The sequence below is a fragment of the Mirounga leonina genome, unplaced genomic scaffold (assembly GCF_011800145.1).
Source record: "Mirounga leonina isolate KUSES-001 unplaced genomic scaffold, KU_Mleo_1.0 Mir_418, whole genome shotgun sequence".
In the NCBI taxonomy this organism is placed as follows: Eukaryota; Metazoa; Chordata; class Mammalia; order Carnivora; family Phocidae; genus Mirounga; species Mirounga leonina.
The window spans coordinates 21,285,445-21,306,488 of record NW_023270739.1 but is presented as its reverse complement, the minus strand read 5'-3'; the positions used below and the strand labels follow the sequence as shown (position 1 = coordinate 21,306,488).

General features: G+C 49.5%; 1 protein-coding gene across 6 annotated transcripts in view; it reads left to right on the top strand.

The window, feature by feature from the left end:
- ELK3 (ETS transcription factor ELK3) overlaps window positions 1-21,044 on the top strand; it is a 68,166-nt gene that overhangs the window by 36,137 nt on the left and 10,985 nt on the right. For 4 of the 6 annotated variants that reach the window (XM_034987796.1, XM_034987793.1, XM_034987794.1 and 1 more), the window contains one exon: window positions 12,110-12,889. The exons of 1 other annotated variant lie outside the window; for it this stretch is intronic. In XM_034987796.1, coding sequence (XP_034843687.1) covers window positions 12,110-12,889 — 780 coding nt within the window. Of the gene's footprint in view, window positions 1-12,109; window positions 12,890-15,316; window positions 18,552-21,044 lie in introns of those variants that run through there. One more of the 6 variants, XM_034987797.1, reaches the window with a different exon arrangement.

Genomic DNA, 21,044 nt, shown 5'->3' with positions numbered 1-21,044 from the left:
TTTGCATCCTGGAACTTTCTAGAAGACTTCTGTTGGGGGTGAAATTCCGCAGAAGACCCATCTCTCCTGGGCCCTGTTCAGGAGTGTTTTGTTCATCAAAGCTGCCCCCCTGTGACCAGCCCTGGCTCTGAGTGTTAAGGGTCTGGTGTTTTTGTTAGGTGTCTTTTTTTTTCCCCTTCCTGTCATGTCAGCTGCTTAGCTGGTTTGAAGTACAACAGATGACAACTGCACTTTTGCTTGGGGGCTGAGGGGATAACCAGGGCCTTTCTGGAAGCTTTTGGTCCTGGAAGCTGCCCAGTGACCTGGGGGGGGGGGAGCGGGTAGCTGATTGCCTCGTGAAGGTTTTCTAGTCTGGTCACACTGCCCTGGGAGTGAGTGGCTGGCATGAGGGGACCAGGCGGTGGGGGGTGGGGGGCACTGCATGGTGGCTGGGGGTGCTGCCTGTTTTGCACAAGCTTCCAAGCTAGCTTTGTGGTGGCACTCAGTGTTCCCCCAAATAGGGCAGTTGCTAAGAAACACCCAGAGTCTGGGGAGTACCTTCAACACTGTGCTGATGGGGCTGCCAACGCTCCGGCAGCCTGGCCAAATCCACTTACGTCAGGCTGTTGCCCAAGCCCACACTGGTCTGCCACCATGGGTGTTCCTACTTCTGGGCAGCTTCTAGCTGCAGGGAAATTCAGTGGCTATGTAGACAAACTGACAAAACCCCTACCAGGCACAGCCTACCGCCCACCGCCCACCCTCCGGCCCAGCTGCTCCTCTGGGCCGCCTCCCCTCCCCCCCCCCCCCCCGCCCATGCTCTGACAACAGTTTACCTCAGCTCCTACCCCCGATCTGTGACATAAGGAGAGGAAGCTCACTTGTATGGAGGATTTGTCTTAAGCCAGCACCGTGCTAGATATTTTTACATTTATTGACTCATCGCCTAACATGTGAAATGCCTGTCGTCATAGTTGGTAATGGGCCCATTTTAGAGGTAGGATACTGAGTTTCAGAGACGTTAAGTAACAGATCCAAGATGAAGCCGCTGGCGGGCAGCAGAGCTTTCTGTCTACAGCGCTTCACTGCAAGGTCAATGCTCAGAATCATGAAGCTGGAGGATCACACAGCTACAGAGCCTTGGGCCCACCCGTGAATCCCCCATTCCTAATATTGCTGATTATCGCCCAAGGGCAGGCAGAGAGAGGAGACCAACCCCTGTTTGTTCAAAATGACAATGGAAAAACGGCTGGCAGCGTTCTCTGAGCCAGCTGAAAACGGGAGGTTTGGCAGCCCCAGGAGCACCCCCCAAACTTCCTAGATGGCCAAGCGACACTTCCTAAAGAAAGCCAGATCCGAGCACGGCACCCCTCTGCCTGTGTGCCTGCCCAGCGTCCTGCAGCCTCCTGGAAAGACTCCAAACCCCCCTTACCATCTGGCCCCAACCAGACTGCCTCTCCCGCACCACCCCCGCCTGCCACCCTCTCTCGGCCTCTACTCAGACCTCCTCCTTCCCCAGGCTCTCCCTCTGCCTTTCCTGCCTGGCCCACTGCAGCTCATCCTCAGGCGCCTCCCCGCTTCTCCTCCACCCGATGTCTGCATTTGGTGTTGCCTTCACTCTGTCCACCGTCCTTGTCCTTGCCTTGCCGCTCGGGTGCTGGTCTTCCTTACTGTGCCCAGCTCTGTGCAGCGCCTGGCAAGCAGTCGTGCCAAATGAATGCAGGATAGACGCGCATGAAACAAGCAAACAGGCTTCCCTGTAGCATAAAAAGAAGTCTGTCACCTCGGAAGGTCAGCACTTGCAAAGGAGCTAAGAAACCTGCCCTGCCTGCCTGCCCGTCCTTTAGCAAGTGAGGACCCCAGGGGGAAGTGAATGTGCAAGAAAATCGGTGGCCAAGCCGGGGTGAGAACGTGCTCTCAGACCACCTTCGGCTCCCAGCTACACTCTCCCCCCCGCCCCCGCTGGAAGTGGCTGCTCAGAGTCATTGTGGGCAGCTCCCTGCCCGGCCAAGCATGTGCTGGGGGAACAGTTTTAAATTTTGCCTTATTAACACTCCAGAGGCCTTTAATAAAAATACCCTTGAGTGTTGAAAGCGAGCCAGCAGCGAGACCAGCGTCTCAGTCCAGGAGAAGCAGCCACGAGCCCGGAGGGGGCGGAAAATGCTCTCAATGCCCAGGCCCGGCGTGGCGTCCTGCCAGGCTCCCCTTGTGTGCCGGCCTTCGGGGTAGCACGTTCCTCGGGCAGCGAGGGCGAGCAGCCGTGCCGTGTCAGGCTGGCCGGACTTGGAGAGATGGTTCACACTGCAGTCTAGCAGTGCCAGAGAAGAGAGAAGTCTCAGCCCAAACCACAGAGAAACCTCCCCCAGGAGTCAGCCAATTCTAAGAGTTGGAGCTCTTTATAGGCAGCACGTTATTCTTAGAAGTTGGAAGTGGGGTGTGTGTGCGGGTGCGGGTGCGTGCACGCGTGTGCTGGTGTGCGTGCTCCCGACTTAAGCTGCAGCCAGAGGACAGCCCAAGCGTCACCTGTCTCGGCGGCTGCGTGCGGGAGGCCAAGCCCTGGGGAAAGGCCGTGCCCCCTGCCCCGCCGGACAGTCTTTGGGGGAGGATCTGTTTCCTAGCGTTGCCGTAACAAAGTACCACAAACTCGGTGGCGCAAAACAACAGAAATTTATTCTCTCAAAGTTCTGGAGGCCAGAAGTCCAAAATCAAGGTGTCCGCTGGGCCATGCTCCCTTCGAAGGCTCTCGGGGAGAACGCTTCCCTGCCTTTTCCGGCTTCCGGTGGCCCCGGCAGCCCTCACTGTCCTCGGCTGGGGCTGCAGGGCTTCAGTCTCTGCGTCTGTCCCTCTCCTCCTCCTGTGCATTCTTCCCTGTGTGTCTCCCGGAGCCTTTCCTCTTGTGGTGAGGGCACTAGGCATTGAACTTAGGGCCCACCCTAACTCCGTGCTGATTCTGTCCCCACATCCTTAACTGGTGACGTGTGCAAAGATGCTGTTTCTAAATAAAGTCACATTCTGAGCTTCTGAGTGGAAATGAATTTGGGAGGGCGGGGGTGGGTACAACTCCCTGCTGACGGGAAAGACTGGCCCAGGGAGAGGCAGCTCAGGTTGCTGGGTTGGAGTCCTTCGAGGGCTGCTCCTTAGGGTGGCAGGTGTGAGGTGAGCCTGCCCACAACAGATTCATAGCAGAGCTCAGTATGGCCCCAACTGCTCCGTGTCCCCGCGGGTTCGGGTGGCAGGGAGTGGGAGGGGGGCAGATGCAAGCAGAAGTCAGATGCTTGCCGGATTCCCTTCCTTTTCTGTTCCTCCGAGCCTAGCAAGGAGCCTTCCGTATGAAAGCATCTTAAATGCTGTTGAAAGAATGCTTGCTTGTTACAGAGGAGGAACTTGGAGCATGACTCCCACAGTGAGAACTTGTTCTAACTTTGGAGAGAGGACAGTCAGGTTTTGTGTCGGAAAGAGTGAGTCAGCCAGTGGTCTGGATGGGAACCCAAAACAAGGAGCTGAAGCCAGGGTGTGGCTGGGAACCCGTGGCCTCGAGACTCATCACTGCTACTTTCTAGTTTGTGACGTAAGCTTGGCGCCTCAGGTCCCTCATCTGTAAAATGGGTATCAAAATGTTGTAAGGATTGTATGACATAATGAGTAGAGCCTTCGGGAAACTATGAAGTGAATATAAGGAATTTCGACGATTTGAGGGGCGCCTGCCTGGCTCAGTCAGTGGGACGTGCCGCTCTCTATCTCGGGGTTGTAAGCTCAAGCCCCACGTTGGATGTAGAGATTACTTAAAAATTAAATCTTAAAAAAAAAAAGGAATTTAGATTATTTGAAGGCAGAATACAATGAAAAGACAGTGTGATACGAGGATGCTATACAATTAGATCATTGCTTGCTAAGCAGAATTGTACTGGGTGAGGTTCATGTTTGGAGGACCTATATGCGTGGGGCACTGACATATATTAATTTTTTAGGGAAAAAGACCCTGTGCAGTATTTTTGTTCTGCTCTTAGAGGTGAGCAAAGGGAGGCCTCTAGAAGTTCAGTACCTTTCCCAAGGTCAGAGGAAGTAGAGAAACTGGGATTCGGACCCAGGCCAGTTCACCCAGTGCTGGTTCCATTTAACACCTGGCCCATCAAGACCCAGAGATGCTGGTCCGTGCTCCCCGTGCTCCCCTATGAGCACTCTCGCTGCTCAGCAGGGGCCACAGCTGGGCTGTGGATGCAGATACCAGCTGCCTGTTGTTTTCCCATCCGCCTTGTCTCTCGAATGTCCCCCACTTCCAGGTGGGCTTTGATGTCCGCTGCCGTGGAGCCGACGGGTTCCTGGGGCCTCCTGCAGGGCGCTCCCTCAGAGCAGGCACTGCCTCTCCCCCCGGGGTGGACAGAGGCGGCTCTGTTTCCAGCAAAGGAACAGACTAGGGAAAGCTGGTCTTACGAGGAGCTGGAAGGGACGTGGGACGTTCCTGAGCACGGACCTTGCTTCCTTAGCACAGAGCTGGTTTCCCAAGCACTTGGCGGTTACCCCACGATTACTCTGGAACGCAGAGCCCCGGGGTCCTGGCGGACTGACTTGACCAGCAGCCTCTGAGGCAACGGCAGCTGCTTTCTGGGAGAGGGTGTGGCGGTGGGGCAGAAAGGGCTCCCGCGTTGGTGCTCGCTCCGTAGAAGTGGTTTAGCTTCAGCTCCGCCTGTGACAAGCTGCAGGGTCTGGGGCTAGTAAGCTTTTTAGAGCCTGCTGCTTTCCTGAAAAGAAAAAAAAAAAAGCTTGTTTTGACAACTAATGCATATTAAACACATGTTATTTAACGTGAAAATGCAGAGAAGCAGAAGAGAAATATTACAGATCCCTGGCAATCCTACCACCTTTACATCTTTTAAGGTTAATTTTTTCTTCTTTTATTCAGTATATATAGTTGTTTCATTAAAACAATGGACGCCTTCTTTGGAAAAATGTCTGTTCATGTCTTCTGCCCATTTCTTGGTTGGATTCTTTGTTCTTTGGGTGTTGAGTTTGGTAAGTTCTTTATAGATTTTGGATACTAGCCCTTTATCTAATATGTCATTTGCAAATATCTTCTCCCATTCTGTCGGTTGTCTTTTGGTTTTGTTGACTGTTTCCTTTGTGTGCAAAAGCTTTTTATCTTGATGAATGCCAATAGTTCATTTTTGCCCTTGCTTCCCTTGCCTTTGGCGATGTTTCTAGGAAGAAGTTGCTGTGGCTGAGGTTGAATAGGTTGCTGCCTGTGTTCTCCTTTGGGATTTTGATGGACTCCTGTCTCACATTTAGGTCTTTCATCCATTTTGAGTCTATTTTTGTGTGGCTGTCAAAATGAACCTCCCAAAAATGAACAACCCTCCTACACTGTTGGTGGGAATGCAAGCTGGTGCAGCCACTCTGGAAAACAGTATGGAGGTTCCTCAAAAAGTTGAAAATAGAGCTACCCTATGACCCAGCAATTGCACTACTGGGTATTTATCCCAAAGATGCAAATGTAGTGATCCGAAGGGGTATGTGCACCCCAATGTTTACAGCAATGTCCACAATAGCCAAACTATGGAAAGAGCCAAGATGTCCATCAACAGATGAATGGATAAAGAAGATGTGGTATATATATACAATGGAATATTATGTAGCCATCAAAAAGAACGACACCTTGCCATTTGCAACAACGTGGATGGAACTAGAAGGTATTATGCTAAGCGAAATAATCAGAGAAAGACAAGTATCATATGATCTCACTGATATGAGGAATTCTTAATCTCAGGAAACAAACAGGGTTGCTGGAGTGGTGGGGGGTGGGATGGATGGGATGACTGGGTGATAGACACTGGGGAGGGTATGTGCTATGGTGAGCGCTGTGAATTGTAAGACTGTTGAATCACAGATCTGTACCTCTGAAACAAATAATACATTATACGTTAAAAAAAAAAAAGATAATAGGAAGGGAAAAATGAAAGGGGGGGAAATCGGAGGGGGAGACGAACCATGAGAGACTATGGACTCTGAGAAACAAACTGAGGGTTCTAGAGGGGAGGGGGATGGGGGGATGGGTTGGCCTGGTGATGGGTATTAAAGAGGGCACGTTCTGCATGGAGCACTGGGTGTTATGCACAAACAATGAATCATGGAACACTACATCAAAAACTAATGATGGTGATTAACATAACATTAAAAAAAAACAACAACAAGGGACTCATCCCCTGAGTGCTGCTTTTTTCACCTAACATGCAATGAAAGGCATGGGGAAATGTTAACGCTCTTTTGTCCTCTAAAATAGCTACATAGTTTTCCACTCTGAGGCCCTCCTGTTATCTAACCCACCACTGTGGGACAGGAAATTGGGTCTCACCTCCCTTCCCACCAACAGCCTCGACTTCTTCATCTTTAAAATGGGATCCCAGCGCCCGTCTTGCCAGGTGGCTGTGCAAGTTTGGTATGTGGTAGGCGCTCGTAAATGCTTGCTTCTTTCCCTGACCCTTTCTGGCCACGGGTTCCTTTCATGCAGGGTCTCTACCGTGATGAGATGAATGTCCCTCAAAATCAATCCGTCCCTCTTCCCCTGCGCAGGGATCTTGGTGACGGGCGCTCAGGGCCAGCAGCCCGCATGGCCCTCCCTCTGGGGCCCCACCACAGCAGAGCCCGCAGAGCTGGGCTGCTCCCTCCTGTCTGGGCAGTGCGTGTCCTGCTCTGAGCAGCGTCGGAGAGCAGCGGAACCCAGCTGGGGTGTCTGCTTAGTGTCTGCACCACTTGCCGGGCTGGACATGCTGCCTTTCTGCTAAAGCTGCCATGGCCTTCAGAGCGAGACACTTGGATTTCACATCTGCTGCCCCCAGGGCTGGCCCCCTCCCCTGCCCCCCGATGCCTAAATTAATTGGTGTGAGGTTTCCTTCACAGTGCATGTCAAGGGCTGGCCACGCTAGACATGATATACGGTAAGCCTTGTGTCTATTTTTTGTCTGAACCCAACTAAATAAAACGTCATGTTTCCCCTGTTGGTCGAGATACATAAACCAGATGTAATTCTGTCTGCCATACGCCCCAGCATGGTACCCAGGACCATGGACGAAGTGAGGGGAATACGCACAGCTTTCTAGGAGGTTTAATTTGGACTATTCACTTGCCACTGGGGTGGATAGGGGGTGGATTTTATGTTTTGTTTTGTTTTTGCTTAAGTGGGAGGATAAAAATACGAATACTAAGAGCTACTCTGTATTGTGGGCTTATCATGTGTGCCTGTTATCAGTGTCCTGCTAATAAGCTTTGTATGGATTATCTCATCCAATCTCATGAGGCAGGTGGTAGATCAGTCCCCATTTTATAGATGGGGAAACTGAGGCACATGGCTGGTAAGAGGCAGTTGGCTCTAGAACCACTCCTTAGAATCCCCCTTGGCAGCCTTTGTGACAGAGTCAAGCGGGGATTTACGGAAGGATCTACCACTCTCCTCTGCAGCCCCCGCTGCTGTGGGATTAGGAATAGGCCGGGCTGTTAGGAAGAATCTCCTGCACCACCTTTCCTGCTGTGTTAGCGAGCCACTGACATTTCTCCATTTTGAGAACAAGATAGGAGAGCTGCAGAGTCAGGGGTCCTGCGGGTCCTGGAAGGCCTCACTTGGTGGGAAAGCCAGGGCGCAGTAGCCATAGTGATGGGGAACCCGTAACTAGTCTGGCTCCTCCTGGGGCCGCGAGCAGCCTGGGGAGAAACTGGAGACGTCTGAGCGCTGGAAAGTCCAGTGCATGACCTTAGATCAAAATCGGGGTGCCAAGCCAGAGCCAACACAGGTGGCACATATTTGCCGCGTACATGGATACGTGAAATCCAAGTTTATTAAGCGATCACAGGAGATACGCGGTTGTAGGGTTTTGCTTATGGCCCTCGGTGTCTGTCTGGGAATTTTCAGTTCGAAAATGCCAACCAGAAAGCACATGCAGTTAGACAGCTGGGACACATTCATGGGGCGCTTGAACCAGCCTGGGGATCAGTCAGCCACAGAAAATTGTGTCTCTCATGGGGTGAAGCCTCTGATTTCCTGCCTGGGTCGGTTCTCATTACAGTACAGGCATTCATTCAACAAACATGGAGCTAACTTAGTAGTATTGTCATAATATCAAAATGAACAAGGTAAATTGAATTCCTCGAGCATCTCTTCATTACCTAGCACTGCGTATAATTTTTTTTTTCAAGATCACAATACTTAATAGACACATTTCTAATTTATGCACTGGATAGCATTATTTACGCAGGCTCCTTCTTTCTCTTCAGTGGGAGGAGAAGGCAGAGTTGCTTGTGTGTATATATATTTAAACACACTTACGGGCACCTCTGTTTTTGCCAGTAAGCCTGGAACCTCTCAGGGCAACAGGCAAGGCGGGGAAGCGGAAAGTTGGCTTGTTCTCTGTGTTTTCCATCCTGTTAGCGGGAAATAACGAAGGGAGACTCACTGGTCCCTCCGTGGCCAGGGGTAGCTGGTGAGTCGGGAAGGGTTCCTCTGCCCAAGGTGGCCGCCATGGTCCTGCCCCCACCAGGCTGCTGCCCTTTAGGCTCCTGCGATCTCAAGACCGCAGCTTGGAAGTGGCCATGGTGGGAGTAGCTTCTGCTGCCACCTGGAACTGCCACGGAGGGTGTGTGAGGTGAATGTTGCGTTTCCTCTCCCGAAGTCGGTCGTCCTCGCTGCCTGTGACCTCACACGGAATGTGGGGTCAGGAGTCCAGCCTGGCTGGGGACACACACTGAATGGGAAATGACGAACAGGGAGGCTGGTCGCACATGGGTAAAGTGAAGCAGATGTGTGCAACTGTTGGTCTAAAACCATGCTGGAGAAGTCACTTAGCTCAACTGGACACAGACAGCATTTGTCAGGTTACCAGGCAACTGTAAGCAACACATACTTGTGGGTCTGGGAGGAAGGGGTGAAAAAACCGACTTTCTGTAAATACCCTCATCACTTTTCATAATAAGAGCCTGTCCCCAAGCGCTCTTGTGTCCTGGGCGGGCTCAGCCTGAGTCTTGTATCCCCCTTCCATTGTGGCCAAGGGCTCTGGAATCAGATGGCCCATGTACCAGCTTGTGGGCACAGGTAATTTATACTCTCTGAGCCTCAGTTTGCCCGTCTCTAAGATGGGGATCCTAATAGTTCCAGTCTCTCAGAGGATTAACTGAGTTAACGGTGGTCAAGTTCTTAGTACCCAGCCTGATAATATGTGCTCAGCAACTACTATCTATTATTCCCCTATACTGTGAGTTTTCTCAGCAAACTCCTCGCGGGGCAAACTCTGTTTTTTTTTGGTGGTGGGGGGGGGTTGACCACACTTTTTATTTAGTATTCTGTAGTTGCTTAACACACACTTAAATGGTCTTATTGGGGGAGGGGAAGGGAGGTTCTGCTAGATTCCCAAGGAAATGTCAGAAAGGCAAAATATGGCCAGCATTATCCATTTGTTTTTTTGGGTTTACTGGGTGAATAGCACTTTCCTTACATAAGCATCTGATCTCAGGTTTTTCATACTGAGAACATTGAGATTTCGGTTTGAAGACACCCTGAAATCCTAAGAGTAGCATACCCCAACCGCCCTCTAATAGCTAGCTTGTTTGTATAGGCAGAAGGATTCACCTCTCCATTTTACATGGTAGATGTTTGTGGAAGGTCTTAGAATTGCTTTGCCTCATTTACTGGGAAAAATCAGATATAGGAAGTGGTCTTTAAGGACACTTTTAACTTGAAAAATTACAACAGTAGTCCACAAGTCAAGTCTTAACATATTTAACATTTACTTACTGAGAGCAACGTCATAAAGTCAAATAAGATTAAACAGGTTTTACTTTTTTTTTGTGGGGCAAACTCTTGAAAGGCAGTCTCCCTTCAGAGACCACAGAGAGATCTTCGAACGTACGTGCCAACCATGTGCTCCCAGGGTCTGCCCTGGAAGTTAAGGGGCTGTGATTTCAGCTGCCAGGCATATACCTCCTCTGAGTCCGCTACCTAGGTCTCAGGCCGTGGGCATCCTGGTGGGAGGGCTTTCCTTACCAGCTCCCTTCCTGTGAGCACATTTCCCCAGCGCTGAGATGCTGCCAACAAGGCCCAGGTGGAACTTGTAAGTTTCCCAAGTTTCTCTGAAGGTGTGTAAGTGGCGGTCAGCTTTGCTAGTGTTCAGTGTGCAGTTGAGGTCAGATGGAGGTAGATGGCATTCAGTGGGTTAAATCTGCAGTCCCAGCACCAGGCTGCCAGGCACTAGAACTGTTCAGCCTCGAATCTGACGAATCTAACTAATCTAACGTGCTCAGGGTTGGGAGCCTCCTGTGGGCTGGTGCCGAGCGAAGGTTTGCCAGGATTTGCGTTACTGGGATTTCCGGTGCTGAATGGGGACATTGTGTGTCCCTCCCTTCGATGCCTGCCCTGAGGGGTTCCTGCTCAGAAATCTCAGTGGCATAGTAAATATGCCCTCCCCTCCGGATGGCTGGATAAATTCACTTTTGGGATTTGATGGCCTGTTTTAAGGAGGAAAACTGCAAATCGGCATGCTGTAATGTAACAAGAGGAAAGGCAAAAACATAGTATACTTATGTTTATAAACCAAATGATGATCACAGAAGGGACATCAAATTTAATTAAATTTCATCTCTATGGTATATTTGAAAGTTGCTAAGAGGGGAGATCCTAAAAATACTCATCACAAGGAAAAAAAAAAGTTACACTCTGTGTGGTGATTGATGTTCACTAGACCTGCGATCATTATGTGGCACACCTGAAACTAATACAATGTTACCTGTCAATTCCATCTTTGAAAATTTCACCTCTACTAAGGGGTTCTTTGATTCTTTCCACCCAAATTTTGGTGGAAATGTGAAAAAGCTCAGGCTTCAGAAGGAGTAGATCGTGGTGGGTTTTGGGCGGATTACTCCCCATCTCTGAGCTTGTGTCATAAGGGGACACCTTTCACCCTCCAGGAGGGTGAGTGTGAGAACAGATCAGATAGCTTGTGTACTACATCTGGTATGCAGTAGGTGCTCAATAGGAGTTACTGCTTCTAAAGTTCTTTTCCCCCAAATGATGTTTTTTTTTTTTTATACCCTCACTCATACCCAAGTTTGAGGAGGAACAGTTTGTAAGGAAACATTCTGAGTCTTTTCCCCACAGGATGGTGCTGCTAGCTATTTGTGCTCGAGGGAGACCATCTTTGTCTTGGTGGGGGGCCTTGCACCCCACAAACATTTGATAGATATTTGCTGATGTTCCAGTGTAACAAACCTCAAGAACAGTAGAGAGCCTTTCCAGTGAAGTCCGTTCTCCCAAAGGGGTGTGAACAGTTTTGCAGTGATTGTTGGCTCTCATTGACATCCTAATGTTTGAGGACCTTGAGCCATAAACTGAAGAGCCAGTGGTAGATACCAGCAACTTAACATACTGTAGGAGTGATGTAAATATCAAAGTAGACAAGTTGTTTTTCCTCCAGTGGCTTTCTTGGCAGAAAATTAAAAAGGAAAAAAATGGCTGCATGACTTAAGAAAACATTGTGGTGGTGGGTGATAATAACTTACGTTTCTATAATGCGTTCCAGCTTACAGAATGCTTTCCCGTTATTATTTCACTGAATTCTCACAAGTCCCAGAGGTAGGTAAGACAATACTGCATTATGGCGAAGGAAATGCTGCTTCGACCACTTACCTACCACGTGGCTCCTGTGGCTTATTTAAGCACTCTGAGCTTATTTTCTTAAGTTTTAAAATGGGAGTTGACTCATTTAGTTTTTAGGTACTGATACCTGCCTTTTAGGAGTACCGTACAGATGCCATGAGATGGTGCGGGGACACTGCCGGCCACGTAGTAAGTGCTTAGCAAAGGGGGACGGCTAGGACGTTATCAGGTAGACTGACCCTTAACTTCACAGAGGAGGAAGCCAAAAAGGGCCATCGCTGTGCTAAAGAGCACGCCGTTCGTAACAGCAGAACTGGAAAGCAGATCGAGTTCCGCTGCCTCCCGCTCGAGTCCCCTTTCTGTGGCACCTTAGCCAAGACGCGCCCGGCAAGAGGAGTATTTCCACGCGGCTGCTGGCAGAATGCCCCATGACAACGAACGTCCTCCTCCTCCGTTTCTCTGGTGCACTGATCTTTTCACTGTCTCCTCTTGTATTCACAGAACATCATCAAGAAGGTGATCGGGCAGAAGTTTGTGTACAAGTTTGTCTCTTTCCCGGAGATACTGAAAATGGACCCTCACGCGGTGGAGATCAGCCGGGAGAGCCTTTTGCTGCAGGACAGCGACTGCAAGGCGCCTCCCGAGGGCCGAGAGGCGCACAGACACGGCTTGTCGGCCCTCAAGAGCGCAAGCCGCAACGAATACATCCACTCAGGACTGTACTCGTCCTTCACCATTAATTCCCTGCAGAACCCGCCGGAATCCTTCAAGGCAATCAAGACGGAGAAGCTGGAGGAACAGCCGGAAGACAGCCCTCCCGTGGAAGAAGTCAGGACTGTCATCAGGTTTGTGACCAATAAAACCGACAAGCACGCCAGCAGGCCCGTGGCGCCCCTGCCCTCCACGTCTGAGGCCTTCCTGGCCTCGTCGGCCTCAGCCAAGGTCTCCTCTTTAATGTTGCCAAATGCCGCCAGCATTTCGTCCGCGTCACCCTCCTCGTCTCGGTCCCCGTCCCTGTCCCCCAGCTCGCCCCTCCCTTCTGAACACAGAAGCCTCTTCCTGGAGGCCGCCTGCCATGACTCCGATTCCCTAGAGCCCTTGAACCTGTCATCGGGCTCCAAGACCAGGTCTCCATCTCTTCCCCCAAAGGCCAAAAAACCCAAAGGCTTGGAAATCTCCGCGCCCCCGCTGGTGCTCTCCAGCACTGACATCGGCTCCATCGCCCTCAACAGCCCAGCTCTCCCCTCGGGATCCCTCACCCCAGCCTTCTTCACTGCACAGGTAAGAGCCCGTCCCCGCGGTGGGGCTGCACTCAGACCCAGTGGCGTAGCGGAAAGGAAGAGCAACCACGGCAGCTTCCTTCCGCCCTTCGAAAGGTCACCTTAGGGCCCATAGCCCAAAGTCACGGTGTCAGTGTGCAGGGAAGTTACTTTTCCATCCCCAGGCCAAGGTGTCCGCAAGAGAAAAGGTTTGGGATATTGGTTACAGTGGGCTGCTTCACTGGTTCCTTGTTTTCAGTGGCCGAAGGTGATCATAATACGGAACAGGCACCCTGGCCATCAAAGCAGACCCAAATAATATTTTCCTAGGGAAAGTTGAGCAGGCCAAGCGACATTTCAGAAGGTATTTGGGCTTTATGGGAAAAAAAGATTTTTTTTAAGAGCGGGAGAGATCGGGCAGTGGAGGGGCAGAGAGAGAGAATCTTAAGCAGGCTCTACCCCCAGCATGGAGCCTGACGTGGGGCTCGATCTCACAACCCTGAGCCGAAATCAAGAGTCGGACGTTTAACCGACTGAGCTGCCTGGGCATCCCTGGACATTTTTATGACCGAGTCCTCTTTGGGGGGCACTTGATAAGTAGCCATTTGCTTTCCGTTACTAAGAAGATAGATGTTAAGATGCCGCCATTGCATTCGTCTGGGTGGATCTGTGAAACATCAGGGCCACACCAAGCAGTGAGAAAGAATCTTCAGTAAAAGCAGTGCGACTCTGAGAAAACCCAGCAGTAACTCCCACGAGAAGGAAGCCTTTTCCCTTAAATATGATATGCAGATGCTCTTTCTTGTCCAGCTGGCATTTGCAGGGCAAAGGCAGAGCCTGGGCTGGTAAAGCCTATTTCTGCTTCCTCTGGAGAACTGGGCGCACTTTGATGGCAGAGTTAAGCACATTGGCTTTGGGGTCACAGACCGGATTCGGTTCCTGGCTACACTGGGGGGCAGTGAGACGGTGGGCACTTGCTCTCTGAGCCTGTTTCCACGTCTGTGAAATGGATGGTTGGGAGGACTGAATGGGATGATGGCCATGGTAGGAGAGCCAGCTACACCTGGCAGGTATCCTCCTGGAGCCATGAGGCACGCGGGAGCTCTGTCGCCCGCCCCTGGGCTCATTGCCGTCACTGTCCTTGCTGTGACCATCATGAGGGGCACGTTTGCCGGTTCCTGTTCTAGACACTTTGCACGCACCCCTCCAGTCATTCTTCGTAGCAGGCCCATGAAGTAGATACTGTTCTGTCCTATTTTTTTTCCAGCTGAGGTAAATGAGGCACTGAGGTAAAGTAACTCATCCAAGGTCACACAGCTAACAGGTGGTAGAAGCAAATTTGAACCCGGTTATCCTGCTCCAGAATCCATGCTCTTAAGTAAAATGTTCTTGGCATGCCCATTGGGAATTCACCCAGTTGTCCCTGATCATAACCGTCTGTGGAGTCTGCCAAACAACCGAAAGCAGCTCTTGGCCACTCTCCTCTCTATGGCTTCTCCCAAATTGATTGTGTCCCAAGGATTTTGTGTCTCCCCAAGCTTGTGAGCTGGTGGTAATGAGCATGCCACCATGGAGGGGAGGGCTAAGGGCTTAGTTACTGGTCAGAATGAGCATATGTGCTTTTAATCAGGCATTTTTTGACCAAACAGAACTGTCTGGGGATGAGGGACTGCTGAGTAAGTGGCTCAGAAACAGCAGTTCCTGAAGCAGATCAGAGAAGTAACTTGAGAAGTGGGCCAGGGTGGATGATCTGAGGATCTCCTCCCCTGGCCTCCTTTGTGTTTACAACTGTAAGGTTTAGAGAGGTCTCAAGCCAGACCGAGGCCAATTCAGAATTCTGTATCTGCTTTCTCTGTGAGCCTGTCACCGTCTCCAAACAGATGGCCAGTCCTGTCGTTCCAGGAAAGCAGCTCAGGCTAGCCCTGGGGTTTTGGATCTGGACACAGTGCCTTTAGGGTGGCTCTGCTCAGTGGGACTGAGGATGGTATGGCTGGGCTGAGGGGAGGAGGGACCTTGACAGGAGGTAGGGATCGAGTGCAGATGTGAACAAGGGGATGCTAAACTCAGGACTGGGAGACAGGACTTACCGGAACAGCCTCAAACGGGAGGGGGAAAGCATCAGAAAGCCAGAAGCTTTAAGAGAGGACTTGTGCCTTGGGCAGATGACGGTGAATGGTCCTCAGCCAAGCTGCAAGGGCAGGACCTTGCTTGTGAGTTGGTGTCAGGAAGTCCAAGGATTGAGACCAGGGCTTCCCGAGGAGAGAGAGGCCAAGGGCAGGGTCTGGTTCCATGACAGGAGAGTAGAAGTAAGGTCTCGGGCTGAGAGTTCCTTTGTATCAAGCTGAGGGGCTGGGGTTGGCTACCAGGTAGTGCTCTGAATGGATTCAGAGGAGTTAAGGTTGGCTTTGGGGGATGGTCTAATCTGAGGACTTCCCTCACCTTCTGGCAGGGTCAGCTCTGCATCCAGTGCAGTCGAGGTGGCCAACAGGGAGGGAAAAACCAGAGCGCGCAGAGAAAGGGCAGGACTCCTCAGGTGTGATATTCATTCACCCAAGTGGTTTCTCTGAGATCAGACAGGACAGTCACACCTATCTGGGCTTGACAATCCTCCAGCTCTTTACTGTAGGCCTGGAATCAGTGTAGGGTTTCGATTCTCAGAGATTCCTTCCCCCGGGAGCTGAGTGGCTCAGAAACTAACCCTGGAGCCCTGGCTCTCCCTCAGTGGACAGTCAGATGCAAGGTCAGCTCCCAGCAGCTGGCCTCATCCTGAGGGGTGAGCCCATTTCCCTGAAATCCCCCCCAGGGGGCAGGAGTGAAAGCCTTCCCTTTACTTCCAGGTCAACTCGGGGGGTTTCCTCTCCCGAAGGAGACTTGGGGCTTTTCTCTCCCACAGGCAGCTCTGATGTCGCGTTCCCACAGCTCATTGGTTTCCCTCCTACCTGAGCACTTTCGACGGCAGAGATTACTTTCCTCTGTGAGGTGTGCTGTGTGCAACGTGACAGTACGTAAACATTTTGTGACCGGTGGGAACCTCCTGTCAACTTTTCTTAACTGTTGGCTTTAGAAGAAATGAAAGGTGTGCTCTAATAACTTGATACCCTGAAAATGGAAGTTCCCAAGAATTCAGTTTATCCCAAGAACTGTTTATATTTTACTAATTTATCCCAAGAATAATTCCCAATTATTTTCAGATAGAAATATGGCAGGAGGAAGGGCAGGATTAGAGTCTTGGCATGAACAGGGTCATGTGGTTACATTTCCCTCTGGGGATCATATTAAACCACCTACCTCGCATAGGCCCAAATTCAGATTTGAAATGTCATCCACAATATGGTGTGCACGAGAAAATGCTCGTCATTCTGCCACTCGTCCAAAACCATAACCTCCATTCCCATCAGAAGTATTTGTGGTGCATCTGCTGGGATCTGTACAGTGCAGTTGAGGTTACTCTTGATATTTTAAGGAACCAAGATTACGAATGTAGCAGACATGATGATCACCCAGACACCCCTCAAGCATGGACTACGAGGACCTGAAGACAGAATACAAAAGCCAGCTGTGTACCAAGAAGTGATGTAGTTGGAGCTCAGCCACTGAGGTCATATGGGACTGTTGGTAGAAAAGCAAGGATGATCTCTCTCATGGCATGAACTATAGAAATTGAGATGAGGGAGGAGCCAGGATGCGAAACCCTCGTGGTTCCTAGGCAGGCACCATGGAAGCCTGAACAGTGTCAGCTGGAACTTCGGATTCTCTGTATGTTCTGCACCTCGGTATCCTCTGTCCCTCTTCCTTCCATTTGCCTCTTCTGTTCATTGTCTCGCTCCTCATCTCTTAGCAATGTAAAGTTAGTTCAGAATTAGGGGTTGGCACATTGCTTCCCCTTCATTCGTGCCAAGGCCTCTGTTGATCTCCCGTGTGATGTTTAAGATGCTGAACTTGGATATGTGCGGGCACTGGGGCATGAACTCACCGTCGAGTCTGAGCACGCGTGCCCCAGGCTGTTGTATTAGCGGCGGCCTTGAACGGCACGAATGAGTACACATAGCTGGCAGCAGCCCGAAATGCGAGAACCTCCTTTCATTTACTGGTGGCTGTAACAACTTCGGGCCAAAATCATCAGGTGGGATTTGGAGTAAAATGGATGTGTACGGTGAGGAGCAACCCAGGTATACTGCATCCTGCCCCAGCTCTGGAGCAGGTTCGCATCTTACTGTCTCCTGGGCCATTATCCCAGGAGGAAAAATGTTTGTTTTTTCCCTTCATCCCACTCTCTACAACACTTTAACAGCTTAGCTTCCAGCTTTCTCTATACTGACCCTACAGGGGAGAGGCGGTCCTTTTAGAAGCTCTTTGCAGTAGAAGATGTTGCTGGTAGAGTTTTGTGAGACTTGACGTTCCAGCCGACGGTTCTTCCTTCCCTGGGCTCTGGGCTGCCCAGGTTACAGGAACTGTGGTAGTGCCCTCCCTCTTTCCACCTTGGGGCCTGTCTCATCTCCATCTGTTGCCGTCATGGTCCCACTGCCTCCTCCCCAGTTCTGCTCTTACTCCTTTTTCCCCTCCTACCACTGACGACTGGCAAGCAGGATAGACAGTCCCTGCTCTCATGAGCTTATAGCTTGCTGTCCAATAGGTGAAGAATATGGGGCAATATTAACTTAGGGTGATGTGAAACGACAGAGGTCCCTGAAGACTGGATGAGGAACTTTTAGACTTGTTTTGATAGGAAATTAACAGCTTGCTGGGGTTTTAAATCAAGAGATACAAAAATTCCTTTTTTAGAGTCTTTCAACAAATAATTATCAAACACTATTCGCAAATCATTGAAAGGATACCAGAAGTACATACAGTGCCTATTTTAAGACCTTAGGACCTAGCCAAGACAAGGCATACAGACAGACAGTGGCACGTGGCAAGAGTCAAATACACAGTGCGGAGAAGGGAAAAGATCATTTAGTTCAATTCAACATATAGGAACTGAACACCTATTATGTGTAAGCTCTGTGCTTGGAGCTGGGGATATGAACATCAGCTAGATAAGTCCCTGATTGTTAATAGCTCATAACTTGCCTTAAATGGTTTAATATACTATCCCAGATCAGCACAAAAGAAATACTAAGGAAGATGGTATTTAATTTTGCTGGGGATGGGGCAGGATGTTGACAGGGCTTCATGGGAGGCATGTTCACACTCGGGCAGGTGTTGAAGGATCAGTAGCAGTCATCTGGCACATAAGATGAGGAGGGCATTGTAGGCAAAGTAGCATCTTGAGCCAATTCATAAAGATGTGAAATAGCTTAGTATATTAGGGGTAGTATAGTAATTCAATAAGGGACGGAGGGATAAATTCCAAAGGTGAAGTACGCGGTGGGAGATGGGGCATGAGTGACAGAGTTGTATTTTAGAAATCATCCTGATGACATAGATTGGGGTGAGGTGAGGCTGGAACCAGTTAGGATACTCTTATAAATATTCCAGATGAAAGACAAGGAGGATCTAGATCTAAGGCTATGACGGTGGGGTGGGGCCAAAGGAAACAGATCTGAGAGAGACATAAGGAATTGTCCATGGACTTGGTGACTAACCAGGTGTGAAAGTTGTAGGGGAGAGCCAGGAATTGAGTGTGAGGAGCATGGGAGGAAGAATAAGCTCATGGTGAAAGGTTGGTTAAAAGTTCATTTTGAGGGGCGCCTGGGTGGCTCAGTTGGTTAAGCGACTGCCTTCGGCTCAGGTCATGATCCTGGAGTCCCGGGATCGAGTCCCGCATCAGGCTCTCTGCTCGGCAGGGAGTCTGCCTCTCCCTCTGACCCTCCTCCCTCTCATGCTCTCTGTCTCTCATTCTCTCTCTCAAAAATAAATAAATAAAATCTTTAAAAAAAAAAAAAAAAAAGTTCATTTTGGGCCTGAGAAGCCTATAGGACATAAAGGAGCAAACATCTAGCTACAGCTGGAGCTAAGGAGTTTGGGACTGGAGATAAGTTAGGGAGTCACCAACATGTAAGGGGTGCTTAAAATCATGGAAATGGATGCGATCACCCGTGGAACAGGTCTAGCGCAGGAAAGTATGGGCTAGGTAGTCAGGGAAGTTCTGGAATGAGTGCTAAAGAACTGGCAGGTTGGAATTCCGTAGTGTTCAGGACGTATCAAGCCAAGTAGGAGGGTTCATATAGAGAAATTAAGGAGCATTATGAAACCAGTTTATGGGGGAACCTAGAATTGTGGCTAAGAATTTTTTTTTTTTCCCTTGAAAAAAGAATTTCAAAGGAACATAGTATCTTAGGGTGATTGATTTGGTGGCGGTGCTCAGAATAGATTGGCAGAGGGGCCAGAAGTACGTGGGCTGGTTTAGATGGCATTTATTGAATGCCATCTCTAAGGTGATGGGGCCTTGAATGCAGCAGGAAAGGAAATGGGGGGTAAAATAAGAGTCAGTTCAAAGAAGGATCCACACAGGCCATGCCCAGAGATTGTAGCAAGTGGGAAGTAATTTTGCATCACAGTGAGGAGGATGTTGGGTTGTAGACAGGGCTGTAAGTCCAGGGATCATGTCTTGTTTTATCATTGTATCTCTGGCACCTGATACATATCATGCATTCAGTATCTCTTGAATGGATAAATGGGTAGTATTGTTGATAGAAATGGAGGAGTCATAAGAAACACTAGACTTGGAAGGAAGGTGAGTTCTAGTTTGAACATGTGGGGCATTCCAAGTGGACATATCCAGCAGGTGACATGTGAGGGGATGTACCTAGAGCTACAGATTGCTTCAGCTCATCAAGTATTTAGAAACTGGGTACTATAGGAGGAATAAAGATGAGCAAGATACCTTGAAGGCTACAGAATGAGGTATAAGAATAATATGCAAATTACCATGAGGCAGAAAATGTTAAGGAAAAAGTGGTTATAAAGTGTTATGAAGATTCAGGAAAAAGAGGGAAAAGCAGAAAAGTCTCCTTTGAGGAGGTAGGGTTTTGATGGGCAGAGGGAGGCAGGGGTAGGAAGGAAGAGGGGGTCTGAGGGCATGGTCCAGGCAGAGGGCCATGAACCAGGGCACTCAGGAGAGGCATGTCCGGGCAATGCCAGCTCACCAGGTTTTGCTCAAATGTGCAGGCTTTGTAGGAGACTGTATTATGTGGAAGAAGTAGTGAGTTGAGGGGGATGACAAAGATCCTGGTTGGATGGTCTTTCCCCTTGAACATCAATGTCCTTTGCCTCAGGTCCTAGGGCATCTGCTTCCATGCAGCTGATGGAATCAGGAACTCTCTTTCTGCCATTCAAAAGGGCCCATTTGCTAAAATATTTTTTGGTGAAGGAAGAGGAAGCATGCATTTTGCTTGTGGCTTCTTTCTTTAGTGTCTAGCCCTCAGGCTCAGCCCACCTTGCCTGACTCCAGGAGATTGTGGAAAGAGGCTCTGAAAACTCACACTGTACTGGAGATTACCCAGGGTGAGCATTAATAGGAACATTCCTTAAAACAGCAACCAAATGGTTTTTTCTTTACAGCCACAGGATCTTCAGGGAGAACAGGGATGGGGGAGAGAAGAGCGAATGAAGCCATTTCAGAATATTTATTTGCATATGTTATAAAAGATATTCCAAACGATTAAACATGTGAAACAGAAGACTACTGTATTCTGAGTACGTCCTGTATCCCTTTGAAACAGATGTGCAAACATCTCACATTCAGACCTGGGTGCACATTTTAGACTAAAATAAAACTACACTTCATGTATTGCTCAAAGGATTAAAACGGAGTGATGTATATTTATGACCACAAATAAGAGAAAGATAGGTTTCGTAGTCTAGAAGACCTTTTGTCTCTTAAGAGCTTTGGGACCTTCACTGGTAGGTAAACTAGGAGGCCCTGAACACACTGGTTTTTGAACGTTAACATGCATACTGTGGCTGGAATCTGGTACCAGAGTAACGTCCAAATATGTTAGTTCTCAGATGACCTGAGTTTGTGGACTTGAGCCTAATATGACTGAGAGGAGCCTTGAAAGTACTGGCTGACTTGATTGGTTTCAGAACACAGAGTACTTTTATACATGCATTGAGAATTACTCCCATGAACAGATGAAATTCACTGAATAAGTATATCGGGTACACTTGTGATTAACACTTCTTGAGCGTTTGCTATGTGCCAGGCACATATTAAGAGCTCTACATAGATCATC